General features: G+C 37.0%; 1 protein-coding gene across 2 annotated transcripts in view; it reads right to left on the bottom strand.

The window, feature by feature from the left end:
* LOC135157577 (tenascin-X-like) overlaps positions 1-23,643 on the bottom strand; it is a 100,834-nt gene that overhangs the window by 75,230 nt on the left and 1,961 nt on the right. The window contains exons 2-17 of one of the 2 annotated variants that reach the window (XM_064113700.1): positions 16,970-17,257; positions 16,089-16,343; positions 15,129-15,413; positions 14,628-14,773; positions 13,509-13,629; positions 12,382-12,515; positions 11,593-11,749; positions 10,512-10,769; positions 9,567-9,700; positions 7,950-8,100; positions 6,732-6,980; positions 5,587-5,865; positions 4,362-4,619; positions 3,405-3,589; positions 2,607-2,712; positions 2,110-2,271 (exon numbers count right to left, since the gene is read on the bottom strand). In XM_064113700.1, coding sequence (XP_063969770.1) covers positions 2,110-2,271; positions 2,607-2,712; positions 3,405-3,589; positions 4,362-4,619; positions 5,587-5,865; positions 6,732-6,980; positions 7,950-8,100; positions 9,567-9,700; positions 10,512-10,769; positions 11,593-11,749; positions 12,382-12,515; positions 13,509-13,629; positions 14,628-14,773; positions 15,129-15,413; positions 16,089-16,343; positions 16,970-16,997 — 2,908 coding nt within the window. In that variant the 5' untranslated portion in view covers positions 16,998-17,257. Of the gene's footprint in view, positions 1-2,109; positions 2,272-2,606; positions 2,713-3,404; positions 3,590-4,361; positions 4,620-5,586; positions 5,866-6,731; positions 6,981-7,949; positions 8,101-9,566; positions 9,701-10,511; positions 10,770-11,592; positions 11,750-12,381; positions 12,516-13,508; positions 13,630-14,627; positions 14,774-15,128; positions 15,414-16,088; positions 16,344-16,969; positions 17,258-23,643 lie in introns of those variants that run through there. The other variant, XM_064113701.1, reaches the window with a different exon arrangement.

The following is a 23,643-nucleotide window of genomic DNA, read 5'->3' as shown; positions in this document are numbered from 1 at the left end:
TTGCCTGGCAATGTAATGTTTAATGATGTCTGTCTTGAAAGAGTAACCTCAACTAAATTTCTTGGGTTAATAATTGATGAGAAATTGAACTGGAAACTCCATGTAAATCATCTCTGCAAACTGTTGTAAAAAAATACTGGTGTTATATACAAGTTGAGGTCAGTTTTCCCTAAAGAAATTTTATTTATATTATATTCCTCATTAATTGTTCCTTACTTAAACTACGGTGTGCTTGCCTGGGGCAACTCACTTAAAATGCAATTGCAAAAAATATTCATTGTTCAGAAGAGAGCTATTAGAAGTATATGTAATGTCAGTTATCGTGCCCATACAAATGTTTTATTTCATGACAATCACTTATTGAAAGTGGAAGATATTTACTTTATGCAGCTAGGATCTCTTGAAAATTGAATTGATTCAGGAAGTCTCCCTTCAGCCCTGGCACTGATATTTAAGAAAAATAGTCAAGTACACAATTACAATACTAGACAATCTTCCACTCTCCATATATCTCGTGCAAGAACAAAATTCACTTTGGGCACTCTAGTTTGCACTGGACCCAGGTTTTGGAATGCACTTGACCCTGACATTACACATGCTGTCAGTTCGTTCTACAGTGTTTAAACGAAAATTGAAATCTTATTTACTGAGTAACTATGGAAGTGATTCGTAAAGCCTATTTTTGTGTGTGTTATTTATTAGTTAATGCTAATTTATCAATACGTTTCATCCCCCCCTTTCCCGGGCCTGGCTGGTCCCTGTCCTCATGACCCCTTTTTTGTCCCTTTTGTACATAAATGTGTCCCTCTTCTCTCCCCGCATCTCTCTTTAGTTATCATATTATATTATATTGCCATTTCTGTGTTGTTTATCTAATGTTCTTTGAATTCGTAATGAGGAACCTTAATTTACAAGTATTGCTTCACTTAGGTCTCCTCGTCTTCCTTAAATTTATTTCTTTTCTGTCTTAAGCTGTATAATGTATTTAAAAACAATGTTTTCTGCATAATCTCTTTTACGTATACCTGTATGTTTTATCATGTACTCTGCTTATTGTTTCATACACACTTGTATGTTTGTCATGTATTCAAACTCAAAGTTGGAAGACAAATAAATGAACTGAACTGAACTGAATTTGACTTATGTGACATACTTCTTATTTACCATACGTCTTTATAGGTCAATTACATCCAAAATATATGCATGTACATACTGTATAACAAAAATCATATGTCTAAAGTTTATTTTGCTTTTTACCATATACACTGACATGCACATGTTATGTCTTACATGTATAAAAATGCCTTTATAATAGGTCCAACAACTGTATATCTAGAATCATTAAGTCTTTCAAAGGGAAATAATTTTCAATCCCACCTACATGTATATTCATACATTTCAGATGCTTTTTGCCCCTTGCAGAAAATATGAAATTAAAAGCAACTAAAGTTAACTCAAATAACTTGATTTCATAACAATCAGAAGCGCATATCTTGTGCAAGATTTTTTTTTCTCTTTGCATTTAAAAAAAATGGCTATGGAATTTCTTCAATTCCAATATGCTTCCAAAAGAGGCACTCCAATTTGAAAGGGCATGGATTAAAGAACTTAAAAATATTATGAGTGATTTATGACCTGCCTGCTAAAATCCAATAAGTCACCTAAATTGATTTTCAAGATTTTTTATTGAGATTGACAAAGCGCATCCTCAGCTTTAGATATATAAATTGTCAAAATTGATCGACAATAACTCAAACAAGTACTTGATTGACTGTAGAAGGAACTCAGAGAGAGATTCAAAGAGCAAACTTCATGAGAAGACAAGGCTTGAATTTTGGGGTTCACTCAAGCATGAGTTGTGTACACGCTGCAAACTCAGTGAAACTTCCAACCAGTCCAGAAAACAAGTGGTGTCAAAGAAACTCCTCTATCCTATTAAAGTTTACAACTTCGATTTTTTTATGGTATGAAGAAGGATAAACTTTAACACAAGCAAATTTGGGAATTTTAATTTCTGGAGACCAAAATAACTATTATAGCTATTCAAGAGAGGGCCTTCCCTGGTTACTTATTATGGGTTTTGAGTTGGTGGGTCATATTTGATCTTACCAATTGGTATGTTGGTAGCCTCGATGGTTGAGCCTTCTTGTGTCAATGCCAAAGTGTATCCTGAAGAGCCCACAAGGTCTTCTTCACTGGCCGGTCCGAAGGCAACACCAATCGTCGTCTCAGTCAATGAATACGTCTCCAATGCCAGCGGATCCAGCGACACTTGATGAATAAGGCAAAAAGTATTTATGTCAATAGCAGCAATTTATTGTCAGGTAAAGGATACCAAGCAAAAGTATATTTTTGATCCTAACATTAAAGTTCCAATGACATGCTCTTGACACCAAGATCTTTATTCCATTGACTGAATGTTTGAACAGAACCGATCATCTGTTTCATACAGCTGATGGCAAGTTACAAATAACTTTATGCATGACAGAAGACTCATTCTTGTGCTAAATAATATATCACTAAGCAGTTGAGCTAGCACCTAAAGAGATGTTACAGTCGTTTGTAAAGTAGTTTGTAAAAGTTAAACAGCTTTATGAAGCACCTACCAGTTGAGACATCAGCCTTGGTGACTTCGCTGAGGACCTCTGTAGACTGGTCAAAGCCTGCAACGGCATAGACGGACACGATGTATTCACGATTCGGGTCCAGGTCCTGTTAAGGTTGAAAGACAGAGAAAAACAATTTTGGAATGTCTTCCTGATTTGAGGAACCATTGGTCACTTCCATGATAATAATAATAATAATACATTCTATTCATATAGTGCTTTTTCATTAGATACAAGGCGCATTAAACAAAGAAAGAAAAACAGAAACACAGTATGAAAATAAGAAAAGTATGTCCATCCCTCCCCTCTACATTTGGGACATTCCTGGTGGGTATTTCATAAGATGTTCGTAAGTTAAGAGCGACTTTAAGAACGACTGGTGAACCTTTCTTGTCATGCTTGTGGTAAATGGTATATTGAATTGGCGATGGTTTAGCGCGTAAAAAGGGTTCACCAATCGCTCTTAAAGTCGCTCTTAACTTACGAACAGCTTTATGAAACGGCCCCCTGGCATGATTGGTCTTTGTGCCATATTAAAAGGTGCAATGCTCTCAAATTCTCATGGCTTGAGTGGCTACTGAAAATAACCGAACCTTGATAAAATTAGGATAGGACGTACAAAAAATGATGATTATTTCATGAAATTAAATTATTGGCTAATTAATTTTCAGGATTACTAATAGTTATTTCAAAAGGTATATTTTAAGAATAGATGTAGGTAGACAATTAGAAAGCACATGCAGTGTTGGTCATCTCACTTCACCTTCAAAGTAGAAGACATACATGTAGTATGCTCACCTCAATAAGGAGTTGTGTCGTATCAGTATCACCTATTCTGGCTATCTGCCGTTCTACATTGTCTGTGCCTGCAATGTACACTACATAGCCATCATAAACTCCGCTCACCGGTTGGATCCAAGAAATGGCAAATGATATAGAGCTGGGATCCCCAGCCAGTTCCAGACCCCGAACAGCAAAAGGAACTATGCAAAAATAAGAAAACATAAATGCCAATATCTGGGACCAATCAGATCATTCATAAAGCAACATGAATTAAGTTTAAAATGTGATCATAATCGACAACACACAGCCGAAATTTATGCCTCAGCCATTGCCAGAATTTTTTTTTTAAATCTAGATTAATGACCAGTGTTACCTTTGACCTTTCACTTTAAATCTACAAGATTATCTGCACTCATATGCATATTATGTAAATGAGCCACATTTAAAATTTAACCCTTAAACAGTCCTCCAGTTATTGCAAAATTGTCCTCTGACCTTGCAAACTTTGACCTTTGTCCTTGAGACACTAAACATGTGATACATATAATAGAAGAAACTTTGAAGTTTGTGTCTCTCAAATCATTGCAAGAACAAGTTAACAATGAATACAATGACCTCTGTAACCTTTGTCCCTCTAAGCTTGATACCCCAAAACTAATCAGATCATTTTCACTTCTGTATGCACACTTGGACCCTGTCTGAAGTTGATCAAACAAGTCTCCAGTTATCAAAAGAACCAAAATGGGAAAGAGTAATGGGCAACCCAAAAAACTGCAACATGATGCCTCCTGCAAACAACTTCACTTGGCTGAGGCATAACAACAAAATAGGTGCAACTTGGTGCGCTCCTAAATCATATCCATTGGGAAATAAATTTGTAATACACTGTATGAGAAAAAAATCAGACACTTCAATGAACTTGCATGACTGCCTAAACCATTAGAGTCTGAAGGTCTTTTGACAATAACCTACTTGTTCTGACTGCCAGAGTTCCAAGTTCTTCAGGGTAGTTTACGGGCACGACGCTGACGTTGTACAGCTGCCCGGCTTGAAGAGATCCTCTTCTGATGTCTCTATCCTGGGCGATAAGAGGTGTGGTGTCGGTTTGTCCTTCAGGGTGGAAGAAGATCCTGTACCCACCGGGGTTGGGTGAAGAACTGGCACCCCAAGCCACCTCTAGACTATCCGTGGTCCGGTCTATGTAGATCACTTTCAGCGCACTTAGAGATTCTATAAAACAGGACAACATTAATACTCATAATAATAAAGAATATTCCTAAGGAGCTTAATCCACATGGATGTGCTCAAGTGCTGATAAGTGGAAAAAGAGAACAAAAAGAGGGAAGTTACAACGGTAAGGACTGGCACCCCAAGCAACCTCTAGACTGTCCGTGGTTTGGTCTATAAAGACCACTTCCAGTGCACTTAGAGATTATATTATAAAGTATATATTGAGTTACTTCCTATGGTCAAAGTAAACGTATACATGCAAACATACACCAGATTTTTTAATCAACTTTGTCTACTACTTCTCATATTGTCTAAGGTAATCATGGGTAAGCGCACTAGGTCATCAATATGTTTAAGTAGCACCATGTGATCAAACTATCACTTGTTCTAATGCCCAGATTCTAATCTCCACTTCATCTATTTATGAAAGTAGATGAAATGGTTATGAAGTCATTGTACATGTACATTAGCTTGTTCAGCATTGTGAGCGCCTTACATGGTGACTGGCTGGAAAACTCCCCAGGGAGTGGAGGATGTGCATACACTGTGTACAGGAATGACTGATTGAATCAGAAAGCTGGTGTGATAGTCAATCTGTAAGCACTTAGATATGCAACGTGTATGTCTTAAATGCTGTATAAATATCCAGATAATAATCATTTATAGTCGATAAAAAACATGTGTTAGAGCAAAATCAGTCAGTCTCAAACAGGCTTAATGAGTGACATTACCAACTACTCTCTGACTGGTTACATGAGAATTGCACGGGCGACAATTGTTCTGATGGAAAATTTGCACATTAAGCAAAACATAAAAACAAACATCAACACTAAGTCCAAATCCAAATCCTTATCTTTACATTATTCTTAACCAAAAACTATTATAATTCTAACTCTAACGCTATGCCGTCTGAGATATCAAGACTCGAGCGATTGTCGCAGGGGCAATTGTCACCGGAGCACCTTACCAGTCATTCCTTGAACTTCAGTGGGCTCACTACGGATCAAGCTATCTCCCGTTCCCACGGTGGAATAAAGCTGGATTGAGTACTCTGTTCCCGGAAGAAGCTCATCAACTTCCCTTGAGATGTCCGTTGGCCCGAGGGCAACCTCTGGCCTAGTCGTGCCATCGGGGTTGGTGATGACAAGAAGGAAATTGTGGTAGACTCCGAGTGGTAGGTTCCAGACGACTTCAAACGACGTGACGGTGGAGGTTGGAGTCAGGACGATACTAGGCGGTACAGGTCCTGATCATACAAGAGGAAAGTCATTTATTCATTTATTCAAATATGTTGACTAGCAGCACACGATGAAGGGATAAACTTACAATTTTAACTTTAAAAAAAAATCAGTTAAACATATAAATGATAACTGCATGAATGAAAATGATAATCATCATAAAATTAGTAGTCATAAATGTAAGTGATAATAAATTATTGACAATGGCAACAATAATATCTAGTAGAGTGGGTAGCACAAATCAAAACATGCGGCGATTTTTCTTGATAGGGATGCTTTTCCATCAAATGTAATTTTCTGATTTCAATCTTTTTAAGACACCATCAACTCTTTCCTTATCCTTATATTTTCAGTTATCATCTTATACCACTCTTTCTCTCCCTCTCTCTCCCCTCTCCTTCTCTCTCTCTATCAATCCTTCCCCCTCTCTGCACTTTATGTCTTTGTCTCTCTTATCTTGAAATACATGTTTTAATAATCTTATTCTGGGATCCCCTTGATAACCATCTTTGGCTTTGACAATCCCTCCATATTCAGATTTACATGTTTTGTTTCTTTGGTTGTGGTAGTGGTGGTGATTTTCTTTTTTTACCTGATAGCTAAGAAAGCATCAATGCTTGTAAGCAAGGAACCAGAGGATTGATGGCTTAAGGTCCTCTCCAAGGGTAATGAGGATTAATGCCCTACCAAAGGACACTAGCACACCAAGTAGGAATCAAATCCAAGTCATCAGAATCAGAAACCCCCGCTTTACCGACTGCGCTATTGTTCGTTGTACTTTGAAATTGTTAATATTGTCTATTTTTGTTGTTTTAGTCATGCCTTTTTCTGTTGTTTAATAGAATATGGGAATAAATGAAAAAGAAATACTTACGTGTCCTCTGCTCAATCTCTCCTTCCGAGTCAAGTGTGATAGCATAATTCACTCCTGGAGTTAGCATGTCAAAGGTCACACGAGCGCGAGCCGAAGGTTGCAGGTTGGCTTCACGTTCCACTGGCGTGCTACCATCGAGGTTCCTCAAGGCTACAATGTATCCCCTAGCATCTTCTTTCTTACCAAAGATGACTGTGATGGAATTTGTTGTGAAGGCTGTAACTGTGATCTGACCCTCATCCAAGGCAACTAGAAATTTGCAAGATATGTGGTCAAAGAATCTTTTAAATGAAAACGAAATGCATCCCAGGGAGAGGGTGCTAGATATTACAGATTTGAAATTTAATCAAAAATCAGCGGCAGGAGAATAATAAAAAAGTCACCACACTCTTATCAGATATGCAAATTAGATGATACTTGAGTTTATTTTACATAATTGGAATTTATGAATGAATGTGCAATTGATATTAACTTTTTAAAATTGGGTAGTTGATATACCCTCCCCCCTTCACCATGGACATTGTTGGCGATTATCAAGGGGATACTCCAGGCTGAGAATATTTATATCTAAATAAATAGAGTAAAATTCACAGAGCAAAATGCTGAAAATTTCATCAAAATCAGATAACAAATAACGAAGTTATTGAATTTTTAGGATTTGCATTATTCCATTGAAATGATAATAATAAATGATATTCATTATTCCGGTGAAACAGTTCTAGGCATGTCTTCATGAATAATCATTAGGTGGGCTGATGATATCACATGCACACTTTCCTTTTTTCTTATGTTATTACATGAAATCATAATTGTTTCATTTTTTCATAAATGTGTAAATGCTGTGTCGCCATTATGATGAAATAAGTTGCAGCAATAAATAAATAATGCACTTAATTAGTTGTCAATCCAATTGTTTTCGTTTTTGGTAGAAATTTTTAAATAAACCTAATTTCATACGATAAAATACAAAAGAACAAGTGGGGTTATGAAATCATCAGCCCTCCTAATGAATATTCATTAAGACATGCCTAGAACTGTTTCACCGGAATAATGCAAATCTTTAAAATGCAATAACTTTGTTATTGTTATACAATTTTGATCAAATTTTCAGCATTTTGCTCTGTGAATTTTACTCTTGACTAATTTATTGAGGTATAAATATCTTCAGCCTGGAGCATCCATTTAATTTGTAGCGCAAGAAGCTCATGGAGCACTTACCTGTCCTGGCATCTATAGAAGCAGTCTCGCAGCTTATCAATCTTTGTGATCCGTAGATCACTGTATCGATTTCAATGGTGTAAAGGACATCAGCATCAAGTCCGGTGATAGAAAGTCGTCTTTCCTCCGACCTAGGGATTTCGTCATACTCCTGTATCATAATAATGAAGATAATAACAATTTGAAAATCATAGAATGATATACAAATAGTGAAAGTTTATAAGTGCAATGGACAGAATACTTCATTAGGTGAAGTTTGGCACGAATGAAAGAAAAATTCAGTATTTGTTTTATATGAAACCTGAAAATAGATCCTTGTCATTTGAAATTCACAAATGTGGATGCACAGATTGTCACATAATTACACTGTCCATGTGAGAGTAAAGCACGTTTCAAATGCAAATGAGTCTCGGCGAGCACGCAATGGACAAAATCATATGGATCTAAAACTCTATGATGGTACATGTAGATCCTCAATAGCACAAACGATGACGTCATTGTAAAATGGGCCGAATGATCGACATCAAACAACCAATCAAATGACAAGAATCTATCTAGATATTGTTAAAAAAAGGAATATTTGATGATAAATATAACAATAAATTAATGCAAGGAATGTCAATTTCATGTAAAAAATTGTGTTCACAACATTGCAAATATTGATGTGATACATAAGACATACTTATCTTCAATATTTCATTCTTATTCATAGAAATGTGTTAGTTATTCACATTCATTAATGTATTTTTATCACAGAATGAATATTCATAGAAATACATTACTTTCATTACAGAATAAATATTTATAGGAATACACTACATGTACTAATACTCATTACAGAATGGTCTAGCAATGTATTATTGATTACAGAATTAATTTTCACATTCACAAATGAATATGCACCACAATTGCAACATCATTTTCTTATTGATATTCATGATGAATATATACATAATTATGATAATTGTAATTGAATCATCATTTACATGTATACATTAAGCTTAATGTTGTTCATAATCAATAAAGACACAACATACACATTCATGAATTATCATTTTCATTTCAAAAGAAAGCATCACATTCACAAACTAATGAATATTCACATCTGCATACTAACAAATAATGACATGCACATAGTATACATGCATGCATCAATATTTCAAATTTCATTGGCAAAGGGGCATTCACATATTATGAACTCATGAATATGCATATAGAGTACCAAAGACATGACATCATAAATTTTTTTTTTAGCATTTCAGATTTATTGATACCATATTTTGGTAGAGCATGATGAAAAACACCCACTACCAAAATTTGGTGGGAATCGGTCCATGGGGAGCCTTAGATATGATCGACCTCGTGAATGCATAATTAGCCCCATTGATATCAATGTAATTTTGGCCAAGTTCTAAATGTTAGGAACCAGGCCAATAATACACTAACTTCAACGGGTCTAATTATGTATACATGATATCATATCTAAGGCCCTCATGGACTGATTCCCACCAAATTTGCCTTGTGGGGGTTTTTCATCATGCTCTACCAAAATATGGTATCAATAACGCTGAAATGCAAAAAGTGAAAATTGATGACGTTGATACTCTATTGACTTACCCTAGGCAAACCACCTTCAGATGAGATAGAGACAATGTAAGCATCAAAATTGCCGTCTACTGGTGGTGCCCACGTAATCTCGATTGTCGTGGTTGTTGTGTCACTGACGGTAATACTTCCGGGACCATTCGGACCTGTGCATGTATAAAAAAAGTACCATTTACATGTATAAACAAGTTTACTTCTTTTAATGTTGTCTTGAGGAAAAAGAAAGAATCTAAGCAATATTTTTAGTTTAAATGGTTCTTCTAAAAATGCCTAAATAAGGCACAACTCTTAAATTGCTTTTATTCAGAGCTCCTTTTTTCAGTATGTATATCAATATTTTAACTTAAGCTCTTTTTTAAAGAGTGTTGACTTTTTAAGATCATACATGTACTTTGGCATTTAAATCAACATTGATAACCAATCTTTGAAATGTGAAATGTATAATTCTCAATCATTTTATATGTAGATAAACCAACCTGCAAAATATGCGATCTGGGTCCCGTAACGAAGGTTAGCAAATAATTGTACGCTTGATTTTGACGATTGATTGTACATTGTAGTCAATGTAATCAATCGTAGAAAAGCTTTCTACAATCATTGCTAAGCTTTGTGTTATGGGCCCCTGGTTGCAATAGAACTTGAACTGGGCCCCATCATTAAAAGAGTTGCAATTGATCCGATCAACCACAACTATGGACGGCCAGCAGCATCAACATCTAAAATGCATTTTTGTTCAAAATATTTTCTACATATGATGTATATTCACGTACATTCATCATTCTATTGAAGATTCAATGTGATCTTCTTTGGTTACTAAGGAGATGGTGCAAATTTCCTGTACAAAAAAATGGTATGGATGGATTTCCATACAGTTGAGCTTGATTGGATCAATTGTAACACTTTGTGAAACAAAGCCCTGAATTGCTACATCTATCAAAATAGTAAAACTGAACTTACGGGTCTGCACAGTTAGTGGATCATAGTCAGAGCGATAATTCGCAATAAACGCCACAGCGGCCACTGAAATGGTGTATTCGGTGGCTGCGTCGAGTTCCATGAAGGTGTATTCCGGCATACGACTGAACTCGTCGGTGGACGGGCCAGGTGAAATCGCTATTCGGTACAGGACATCGTCTTGTGGGTCAGGCGACCAGAAGATCTTGATGGTGTCGCAAGTGATGGAGCCAGATACAACCGTTTGCTCTGGTACAGCACCTAATCAAACATGAAAATACAAGGTAAAATGTTAAGGCCCGTATTCTTAAGTCAGGTTTAATTCAAACTCTGGTTTTAAGTTCTGGTTCAACTATGAAAAGCCAGTTGTTACATAAATCTTTAACAGTGGAGGTTCAATGTATCAGCTCATTTGACTCCCAAAACATTATTAACTGCTTGTAAAGGATAAGTATGACAGTTGTCTTCACCATTAAAGAAAGGGCCATTTTATCTGAGAGTTACTGTAATAGCAGCGCTTTTCGCCCAATCAAAATCAAGGAAAATTGTCCAATCTGACAACTTGTCAGACAAAAATATTGTTGAAACAGTCCTCAGGTGTGTGTATCTACCTTGTACCATTATGAAGATTTTAACCTTAATAGTCCAATGGGAGGGGGGCAGTAAAGAATCCCCCTCAACTTTTTTTGGTGAAAAAATCTGTTTCAGTAATTTTTTTTTCTCTCATGAAACTTTTAAGATCAATTTTGCAATGCCCAGGTACGCAATTACAAAATTACACAAAATCATTCAAGTCCATGTCAGACTCAAATTTCTTAAAAACACAAGTTCACCTACAAATCCAATGCAATTTGGGGGTTTCCACCCAAAATTAATAACTGTATCATTATCATTTTTCAATCAAAATTCAGAGCTGACGAAAAACTGCAACTGTGTCGTTCGTCCAGAGTCCAGAACGAAACTGCTGTTTCAATTCACTGAATTTCAACAAAGACTTCTTGGTTGCCCTTTGTCATGTGACAATACATTTTCTATGTTCTTTAATGTATTCTGCATTGCGGTGCGAAACTGGCTATTGTCTTACTGGTGGTGAAAATGGCTTCTCTTGGGAGGCTTGTAGTGAAGTCCGTTGGGGTTCCGCTGTTAGCAGTCAGATTGAAGTAGTAGGATGTGTTTGGCTGCAACCCCTCGACTGAGAACGACGTCTCATCAGCAGCTAACAATTCCTCCATGATAGGCGTCTGTGAGGATACAGTATAGGAATAGCGATTAGGCATGAGTTCGATGGTACAAGATTTCGCATGAGGTGAACCTGGCCATGTATCGGTTACGTATTTGAGGTGGAGCTATTTAGGCTTCAGGTTCGTATACCCTTTAAAAGAGAAACGAGCCAGCATTCATGATAGCGCCACCTCCAGTCCTAAACTACCTACATATGACCAGCCTATAAATGTAACATTCTGAACTGTGTAGTAATACAGGCCCACTTGAATGATAAATCATACCACACTTATGTTACCAGGTGGGTGTTTTATAAAGCTGTTCGTAAGTTAAGAGCGACTGGTGATCCTTTGTTGTGGTAAATGATGTTCACCAATATATGTTCATTGGTGATTATTTAGTGCATAACAAAGATGAGTACTCCTTGCCCTTACTTCACTATGACATCACAAATGCGGCCAATTTGAAGTCTCCACTGGTATAGTGATTACCAATATTTACAACTTTTGAAAAATTCACTACTTCCTTATTCTTTGTCCGATATTCTTCAAACTTTCACCTATCAACTTGTCTGTTTTTTCTTGTTCCTCTAAAGACAACTTTTTATTTGGGATGGATTTTCCTTTAAATGAAGAGAACCAAATACATTTACCTGCTCACTACCATCTATCTGGTAGTACATGAGTTTAAAGAAGTCAATAAACCCAGCGATTGGAGGCTCAAAGGCAAGATCAATAACTGTAAAATTACTTCTTGGTGATGTAAGAGATAAGGGCTGGCCAGGTTCTGCAAAAAAGAAAGAAATACACAAGTTCAAGTACAACTGAACCCAATGCCCCATGTTATGAGCTCCAGTTTAATACTGGTCTAGCTCTGTGATATAAGCAGAAAATGTCACATTTTGTAGTAATCTTGTAAAGCACATATCAAATTATTCCTCACATACACATACATGTACTTAGTCTCGAAGAGGGAGGGGCAATATCTAGACTGGGGTATGATTGTCGTTTCTAAAACCTGTGCAGAACATTCTTGTCCTCTGTGAGGGATGGGGCAATTAGCGAGCAGAGTTGGGATCATCACTACTGAAAATGTGCAATTCCTTTCTGTGAGGGAGGGGACAGTAGCAGGGGGGGGGTAGATTGTCTCCTTCAAAACCATTCAACATATACATGCACTCAGTCTCGACGAGGGAGGGATGTTAGCGAGACAGGGGTATAATTGCCGCTTCTAAGAGTGTACATTGCATGTACCTGTTCTCTGTAAGAGAAGAAGCAAGTAATGATGGGGGTTAGGATCATAACTTCTGAAAATGTGAAATTCCTCTCTGTGAGGGAGGGGACAGTAGCAGGGGGGGGGGTTAGATCATCTCCTTCAAAACCATTCAACACATACATCTACTTAGTCTCGGCGAGGGAGGGGTAATAACTAGACAGGGGTATAATTGCCTCTTCTGAAACTGTACAGTGTAAGTACTTCTTCTCTGTGAGGGATGGTGCATTTAGTGAGGGGAGTTAGTACATGTATCATCACTTCTGAAAATGTGCAATTCCTCTCTGTGAGGGAGGGGACATTAGCAGGGGGGGTAGATCGTCTCCTATAAAACCATTCAACACATACATGCACTCAGTCTCGACAAGGGAGGGGCGTTAGCTAGACAGGGGTATAATTGCCTCTTCTAAAACTGTACATAACGTGTACTTGTTCTCTGTGAGAGAAGGGGCAATTAGCGAGGGGGGGGGGTTGGGATCAGCACTTCTGAAGGTGTGGAATACATACTAGTCCTCTGGACGATTTGAGTCACAGGTTCAGCGAGAGTGGTAAATTTGAGTTGAATTGTGTATTCCTGTCCAGGTATCAACCTGTCAAACGTAGCTCTGAATTCATCCAGGCCGGGGATCTACAACACAAAAGATAGTAATAATTATGATAATACGGACTTCGAAACAGAGGGTCATAGGTTCGAATCCCAGCCATGGCGTAGTTTCCTTCAGCAAGAAATTAATCCACATTGTGCTGCATTAAACCCAGGTGAGGTGAATGGGTACCTGGCAGGAATTTATTCCTTGAAATGCGGAGCGCGTAAAAGCTGCTTGAGCTACAGCCGGGGTAATAATATCCAAGTCCTTTGAAAGCACATAGAGACATTATTCATAATGTGTTATGCGCTATACAAGAACTGACTACATGTATGTGATAATAATAATAATGGTACAGTATATTTGCCCAGGGTAGCAACTTCGGTTCCCAAAATTGTTCTCCCAGCGTCCCTGCTATTATTATTATACTAGGCGCTCAAGCATCCAAGGAATTTTTTCCCACCGGTTACCCAATCACATCATCTGGGTTGAGTGCAGCACAATGTGGGTAAATTTCTTGCTGAAGAAAAACATGACATGGATAGGAATCCAACCCACGTCTTCAGATCAAAAGGTGAGAGTCATAAGCACTAGACCACAACGCACCCCAAAGATGCATATAAGAAGGATGCTTTACAGAGAGTTATAAGTTTAAGGCTTAAAATCAATCTCAGAGTGGAAATTAAAATGGATATTATATTATTTCTAAAACATGAGTGCGTAGATATCAAACTAGCTTATAAGCCCAACAATAAAATTAGGCAAACCTACACGTACACTTATTTTCTCTGATAGTGTACGACAAAAGAGTAGCACATTCCCTATACTTTATAACAAACATCATGGCAAACTATGACCAAATGAAATGTGACGTTATACCGGCAGGTTCTCAGTTGTCACACATGTGGACAAAACAATGCCCCCTAAAAAGAGAAAATTTCAGTCTTTATGAATCGGTTGTAACACATGTGGACAAAACACTCCCCTCCAAAAAGAGAAAGCTTCAGTCTTCGCGAAAAGACGGTCTTTAAGAACTCACCAATTCTTTCACATCACGGGGAATGATACTAAGTTCATAATTTGTGAAGTCTGGCAAGTTGTCTCGATCCTCCCAGGTGCCCCATATAAGAGAGACTGAGGTGGTCGTGACGTCTGTGACACTCAACTCTAATTGATCGAAGGCACCTGTGACGTTGAATAGATAAATTAAAGATTACGACAATAATATACCATATCGAGCATAACTGCACTGAAAGCAAAAACAAACACAGCTACAGTGTAAACAATTACCTCCATTAAATGATACAAATAAAAGCTGGGCTAAACAAACCTTAGCTATTGCCAAATTGAGGAAGGAAAAATAGCTGACATAAAGCTTTGAATACTAATAGTTTGAGGATTAAAAATTGATCAAGTAAAGCCTGCAATTTTACATGATAAAAACTGATCGAATCAATCCTAAGATATTGCAAATTTGAGGAATTAACATTTATCAAATAAATCCTAAAATGATTGTTAGAAATAGGCAAGGAAGATTAACCTGTGGTGAATGGCATTTCGGCTGGTTCACTTTTTGCTGTCTGATCACCAACTGTGACGACGCTGAAGACCTGAACATCATACTCTGTGGACGGATCCAAACCGGTGAGGCTCTGTGACTGCGTCTCTCCGTCCACCTCACCTGCTAGGGTATACTCGCCCATGGAGGAAGCTTTGCGGTAATACACCTCAAAATTATCGACGTCGTGACCAAGAAATCGATTCCAAGACACTGTAGCCGACGTCTCGTCCGACTGAATACCCAAAATTGCCGGTGAAACAGGGTCTGTCGTAAAGAGAATGCAAGAGGTTCTTTGGACCGTATACTGAAATCTGTTTTGAATTAGACCGTGGTGCAGGTCAGCATTCAAATGATGAGAAGCAAAAATTTCAAGACTCTGTTTAAATTGCAGTCTTCTTACGTTAATTGAATTTGTTCCCCATGCATTATTGGTAAAGTAAACCATTTTAGTAATCATTTTCACTTGTTGTGAATAATTGATGTGCAAAATAAGCTGATACAAAGTACAGGCATGATATTCCCCTCTGAAAAATAGCCAAGGGTCGCTAAGTCACCGCCGAAGTCCAAGGCCGGGTTTACAAGCTCTTGCATAGTAAAGAAATCGAAAGTGATTTTTCATGGTGAGTGTGCATGATAGTTTTATCATTTGACTTACAAAAGCAGTAAAAACAGCATGAGAATGTTCTTGGGCAAAGGATTTCATGAAAAAAAAAACCCAACAAATCTGAAAAAACAAATTAAAAAAAATATTTTAAAACATCTGAAATTTTTTCACAAAAAGTTAAGTATGACTAAGAGTCATGTTTAAATGTTGACGCACACATGGTAATGTACATGTAACACACAATCTTGTTGATTAAAACGTAGTTGTTACCAGTATCCAAATTTGATAGACAGAGATCGTTTGACAAATGGTATATTCATCAATACAGAACATACTTGTTAGTACTGTGAGGTTGCTGAGCACATTGCCGTCCTCTGTAAGCTGTATGGTGTAGAGTGTTGCCGCGTCCAGCATGTCAAATTCAACGTTCCTCTCTTCGTTGGTCGCGAGCACGTCACGGTTGCCTGGCGTGATCTTCAGAACGTAATTCCCCTCAGGAACACCGACAGCAATGTTTCCAATACCCCAAGTGACGGTGATGGAATCGGTGGTCTTACGACGTAGGATGAGGTCACCAAGAGGGGATGACACTATCAACGAGAGATTTAAAAAATGATTAGTTTAAAGGAGCTATGGACCAGCGACCTTAATGGCACCATCTCACGTCCTCAGCTACATGTACCTTTATCTGACTAGGTTCATTACCCATAATGCAACATCCTGAGCAGTGTAGTCTTGTAATATAGACCCACTTGAATGATAACACATACTCTACATGTAATTCACTGTCCAAGATATTCTTATCGCAAGTTATATTATCTAGTAGCAAAACAAGTACTTTTTCTCACAAAAGCAGCGCATTTTCTATATATATACAAATAAAAAAATACAATAAATAGTTTTTGTATAGCCTTTATCACATTATGATTATAATGTCACGTACCACTTCCAAAGGACTTGGATATTGTTACCCCAGCTTTAGCTTGGTGACCATAATTATTTACAGCACACATACATTTCAAGAAATTAATCCTGCCAGGTACCCATTTACCTCTCCTTGGTCAAGTGCAGCACAATGCGGATCAGTTTCTTGCTAATGGAAACTCCAAGACCCTTTGTTTCAAAGTCAGGAGTCTAATCTACTGGGCCACAATGCTCCACACATTGCTTACTGGAAGTAAAATCAAGATAAAATGGAATGTAAACGATGACTTACATGTCTGCTGGCTCGCCAAAACCTCCATACTCTCCGTCTGTGTAGGATCTTCACCGGCCACACTCTTGATAGTGAACCTGTACGTCGTGGAGGGCGTCAGTTCCCCGAAGGTGTAGGCCGAGGCGCTGGGGTCCAGGGTGATTACCCTATCGCTCTGTCCATCGGCTGGACTGTACGTCAGCTCGTAGTGGTCAATGATACTCAGGGGCCTGGTCCACAACAGAATTATGGAATATATAGATTCTTCCTGCAAAGTTTGTGTGTCGAGGTTGAAAGGAGGCAGAGGAGCTGGAAAGATGTGGAATGAAGTATAGTAAAATTCGTATATCACGACTCCTCACATGTCAACATTGAGTACTAAACTTGTCTATAAATCAATTACTACATTTTATTCATCTGACCCCACGTCTTTCTGCTATGTCAGGTAAGCTTAAGATATATATTCACCTGATGTGCAAAAGCACAGTCTTGTACCAAAACGCATACCTGCCAACCTTTGATAATAAAAAATCAGTATCAAAGCTACGAGGGCGCCGAGCGGGTGTCCGGCCCGCTCCAACGGTAGGGACTGTTTGCATTTTCAGCATGTAAAAGTAGCATTTCCCTACACTTTTTAAAGCACACCAGAGGATGACCTACATAGAGTCGACCTTAATTTATCAATTCAAAAGTTTAAAAAGGTCTTTAAAATATCACTTTTGTGACAAAAACCCACCCAGTTTCATTCAGGTGTGATTTGTTTTCATTTAAATCTGTAAGGAATAATTTTTCTTGTTCACCAGAGCTCTCAAAAACTTTAATTTTGAGCATATTTTTGTGAGGCCCTCTATTGGTAAAAAAATATACAGATTCTCTTTTTAATTAGAAAAAAAAAATAATTTCAAGAATTCAATTGAATTTTGGGCCTGGGCATATTTTTTATGATGAATTTAGATTTAATTTGCCCCTACATTATTAAAAACTGATGTGCCAAAAAATCAAACATCTATTTATCCAGCCTAACGTTATCCAGCCTCCTACGCCCGGCATTCAGGTTATTACATTCATATTAACTGATATAATTGATGTGAGCTTACAAAATTCTTATTTTGCAAATGAGTCCTAATATGAAAACACGCATGTACCCAAGTATCTGGTCAGAGAGGGCAGTGTTATACATGCATGATCAATCTTTATTGTGACACGAGACTTGAATATTCAATAGGGGATAGACGGGTTGATTTCACATTGTATGTGACCAATTATATTGATTTGTCCAATTTGCTAAATTCAATATGTGTGCCTATACACACATCATGTATACAGCGCTCCCTGATCAGAGGAGGTGTGGCTATTTCATGCATGATTTGACGTACCTTTCAAAACGCGCGACTGATCGTGTACTTCAAGGCAGATAGATAAGCGCTTCGAAACAAACTTCATTATTTCCCAATATAAGACAGGCCCATACGCATAATTATCCATAAATATTAAACTAGCACACAAACATTCACCTATCTGATCAGGGAGGGCGTGGCTATTCAAACTTTACGCCTTCTGTGTTAATACATGGAATTAATGGGAGTGATTTTATCATGCCAATTAATACATACTAGATCTTTGACTATCAATACAAATTCATTTGTATTATGATCGTTTATTATTTATGTGTAATGATCTCAACTCATGTATCTATGTACTTAGGTGGTTGAGCTCTGCCGTTCTGCATCCTATATTGTATATGCTGACCAAGATGGGTCTTGTTATTTTTGTAGACATATTTTTCATTTATATTAACTGCACATCAGCACCACAGTTACACACACATGCACCCTCACCACAAGCACGATCGCAGTATATCCCCTTACATAATCTCTGGTACTTTACATTTCATCAATTTGGATGAATTCACTCTCCTTTCTCTCCTTTATTCCTGACAATTTAATAGAAAATTCACACAACAGTAAATATTACACACCTCAAGAATTTTACAACATATTTAGTAGTAATCATGATATTTCTCTTTTACACGCAAATTTAAGAAGTCTGAATAGAAACTTTGAATATTTTGAAAATCTCTTGCACACGTTAAACAATTTCAACTTTTCTGTTATTGGTATTAGCGAGACATGGCTACATGAAAATTCACCAGATTTGTTTAATTTACCAGATTATAAACTGATTAGGGCAGACCGCACAGGAAAAAGAGGTGGAGGGGTAGCATTCTACATAGCCGAAAAACTAAAATTTAAGATCCGTTCCGATGTGAAACTCTTAAATGCTGAGTCTTTGTTTATTGAAATTGAAAACACAGAATTTAAAAATGTCGTCATAGGTCTAATCTATCGACCACCAGGTTCTAATTTTGATTCTTTTTATGAGGAAACAGAGCAATATCTCCATATAATAAGTAATGAAAATAAAATTGTTTTATTTTTGGTGATTTTAATATCAATTTCCTACCCTCAGTCGACAATAATAAATCAAACAATTTCATGAAACTAATGTACTCATTTGGCTTCCATTCATTTATAAATAATTCCACTAAAATCAGCCCAAATTCATCAACTCAAATTGACAACATTTTTTCCAACGTACATAACATGAACAACAAAATGATAGGTGGAATTCTATGCTCTGAAGTTTCAGACCACTTACCAATTTTTCTAACCTGTGAGTTAAAACTACCTTACATCAAAACATTTAACCAACATACATATAGAAGAGAATCTAAACGTAATATTGAATTATTGAAACAAGACTTAATAATTGAGGAATGGGAGGATGTCTATAATGAAGATGACGCAAACACATCATATAATCACTTTAATGATAAATTACAACATTATTATGATAAGAATATCCCAATAGGTAGAATTAAAAATAATCGAAAAAAAATCCCCAAACTTCCCTGGATAACAAGAGGTATATTGAAATCAATACAAACACGTAATCGCCTTTAGAATAAAGGATGCCAGTTCAAACACTAATGCAACTTGGAAAATCATTAAAGAGGTAATGGGAACAAAGACAGACCCCCCCCCCCCTCCTACTGATGATATGACTTTAAATGGTTCTAAAATTGACACTTCCCTTCATGCAAATTCATTTAATTCATTTTTCACAAATATCGGACCCAAACTTGCAAGCAAAATTAATAGCCCTAATGCGCGGTTCACCGACTATCTCCACGAATCAAATCCACACTCTATATTTCTTAACCCTACGGACCCCACTGAAATTATCAACATTACACGGTCTCTTAACAGTTCAAAATCACATGGACATGATATAATTACCGTAAGTAACGGTGTATTAACCGCACCTTTTTCTCGGCGGGACAGAATCAAAAGTCGGGGGTGCGGTTTATACACGGTGACAGGTCTGAGCCAAGCCAATCTCAGCCCGATACCACTACCAGTTTTCAACTCGCGTCGGGTGGCCGAGCGTAGCCGCTTGGGGCAATCCCGTTTAGAGGGGTATGAGCCGCGGGTATAAAAGGGAAGCAACTATGACTACCGGTATCTACCGTAAATGTCCCTCAAAGTTATATCACGGTAACAAACGCACCTACCTTCATGAAACTGACATTTTTTAATGGTGTGACTCTGTCTTTGTTGTCATTTTTTAGTCATCGCGGCAAAGTTCAGATGCCAATTGATCGCACAGCGCGGTGCAGCTAGCCGAATAAGACATGCATGTGTAATGTTTATCGCAACGTCAACGTAAGCTGGCGCTTTAACTTTCCGTGGAAGTTATTTTGTTTGACAAATTATTGGTAATATTTGACAATTAATTTCTTTTATTTGCCTTTCCTTCATTTCTCTCTATCATCCATCATCTCAAAATCAATCTTCAATCCCCATCTTCACTCCTTCCGACTTTTTATTTTTAATTATTATTCACTTTATTCCCGCCCAGAGCTCCCATTGAAAATACGGTATACCGGTACTAGTATTTTTTTTCCTATTTTGCTGTCTGTAAGATACCGCCACACACGTATTGAGAACTACCGGTAGTGGTTCAAAGCAGACAAGAAAAACACCTGAACAAAATCGCAAATTTCTCGTATCTTGAACCTTCCCGTATTCCCTTGTCTAAAATTCATGTCAAGACATTGAATGCTAGACAGAATTCTGAAAGCAAAAGTGGGGCTGTGATGCAGGAAATATGATATGAACGATCTTCTCGTATGGGTGAGCCCCCATGTTGATGCTGGTATCGGTACTTGCAATGAACACCGGTACCATATGTGTGTGTGTGAGGTGACTCGGAGTGTGGAAGTGGCCAATAATATCGGCAACTTGCAGATAAGTGACGAAGTGCTGATTTCCCATCATTTTTTACCAGTAATTCTTCGATATTTTTTGGTTCTTGACTCTTTCTTAAATACGCATATTAGAGATAGAAAGTAAGTTTGATTAAATTTTTTTTTTTTTTATTTATTTTTTTTTTAAATGATTTTTTAATTTTTTTTTTCCATCCGAAAATGGGGGGTGCGGTTAATACACGGGTGCGGTTAATACACTGTTACTTACGGTAGTATGTCTCTTTTAAAAGAAATAATCCACCCACTTGCTAATCCTCTTAGTAACATTTTTAATAAATCATTATCACAAGGAGTTTTTCCCGACTTATTCAAAATTGCCAAAGTCAATCCAATTTTCAAAAAAGACAATCCCCATGAAATTAGTAATTATCGCCCCATTTCTCTTCTCCCAACTATATCAAAAATCTTAGAAAAAATAGTATATAATAGACTTTATAAATTCATTATCAAACACAATCTGCTAAATTCTATTCAATATGGCTTTAGGAAGAATTACTCAACAAACTTGGCATTAATTCAAATCTATGACAAAATTACAAACGCCATTGCTAACAAAGAACATGTCATTGGGATATTTTGTGACCTTAGTAAGGCATTCGATACACTTAATCACGACATTCTACTCTCAAAACTCAACTATTATGGCGTACGGGGTCAATCCCTTCTTTGGTTTAAAGATTACTTAAGAAATCAAAAACAATACGTCTCATTTAATGGTCACGACTCTGATTCACTTTTAATTCATTGTGGTGTCCCTCAAGGCTCCATCTTAGGCCCACTATTATTTTTAATATATGTAAATGACATTATTAATACATCATCCATTTTATCTTTTGTATTATTCGCTGACGACACAAATATTTTTTTTTCTCATAAAAATCTCACTTCCTTATACAATATTTTAAATCATGAAATAAATAAAGTATCACAGTGGTTCAAAGCTAACAAATTATCTCTGAACACACAAAAAACTCATTACATATATTTTCAACATCATTCTCACAATTCTAACACTCAAATTCACTTACAGATTGACGGCAAGTCATTAGAACGTAAAACGCACTCTAGATTTTTAGGGGTCATCATAGATGAAGCTTTATCTTGGAATGAGCATCTGCACCATATTACAATGTGTATTTCAAGAAGCATTGGAATTATTTCTAAGTTAAAATTTATCTTGCCTCTTAAAACTTTATTCCTATTGTATAATTCCTTAGTACTCCCGTACATGACCTATTGTAACATTGTTTGGGCTAATTGTGGCTCTACAAAGCTGACTTCTATTTTTAGATTACAAAAGAGAATTAATCGCATTTGTACAGGATCGCATTACCTGGCTCACACTGACCCTTTATTTTTCAAACAGAAAACACTGAAAGTTGCCGACTTGTACACTCTTCAAGTAGCTATCATTATGTTTAAGTATATCAATAATCTACTCCCATCGTCTTTTGATGACATGTTTAAGTTCAATAGTTCTGTCCATACCTACCCAACTCGTACATCTGGAAACTTTCATCTCACAAACCCCAGACTGTTAATTACCTCTAAATCAATTTGACATCATGGTCCAGACATTTGGAATAATCTTGCAAACAATATTAAATCTTGTTCTACTTTATACTCATTAAAATCAACTCTTAAAAAAAATATAATTCAATCTTATTCATCCGACACTTCAAATTGATTCTCATTAACAACCAAAAACTATAAATTAAAAATAATAACAATAATTATACTGCTATTTACAGCACCCGCACCTGCACCTGCATCGCACCCACTTGTTCAGCAATTACCGATCTTAGTCACGAACCCTTTTTATGAGGCCGCCATCAACTACAAGCTTAACCGCTCACGATGGCGGTCTCCTGCGTTCATTTGTTTATGCTGCTTTTTATTATCATCCTTATGTGAAGTATATGCCCAAATCATTTTTTTCTATTTTATGTAATGTGAAGTATATACCCAAACCATTTTTTTTTTCTAATTATTATGTTTATGTTGTAAACATTATGGATTGTTTTATATATTGCAAACAATGTAAATAATTTTTGATAATGTATTGTGAACGCAGAAATAAAATAAAACAAACAAACAAAACAAACATCATCAATGCAATCATGCATCAAGGGGAAATAAGCAAAACATTGACAATCTTATTCATGTTATTTCATCACACAGGGGTTACTGTTTGAGGATAAGGTTACATCATAACGTACAATGGATAAGTGTTTGTTGGTATAAGAAAGCAGATTTCAACAATGACAAAAACGGAGCCGAAACTAACGGCTGCATGCGCCCGACCCGCACCCACCACAGCAATTGCGGTGCGGCATGCGCCGGCGAGACTGAGGCGCAGCAACAC

The sequence above is a fragment of the Lytechinus pictus genome, chromosome 19 (assembly GCF_037042905.1).
Source record: "Lytechinus pictus isolate F3 Inbred chromosome 19, Lp3.0, whole genome shotgun sequence".
Classification (NCBI taxonomy): Eukaryota; Metazoa; Echinodermata; class Echinoidea; order Temnopleuroida; family Toxopneustidae; genus Lytechinus; species Lytechinus pictus.
This window is presented reverse-complemented; position numbering and strand designations above follow the sequence as displayed.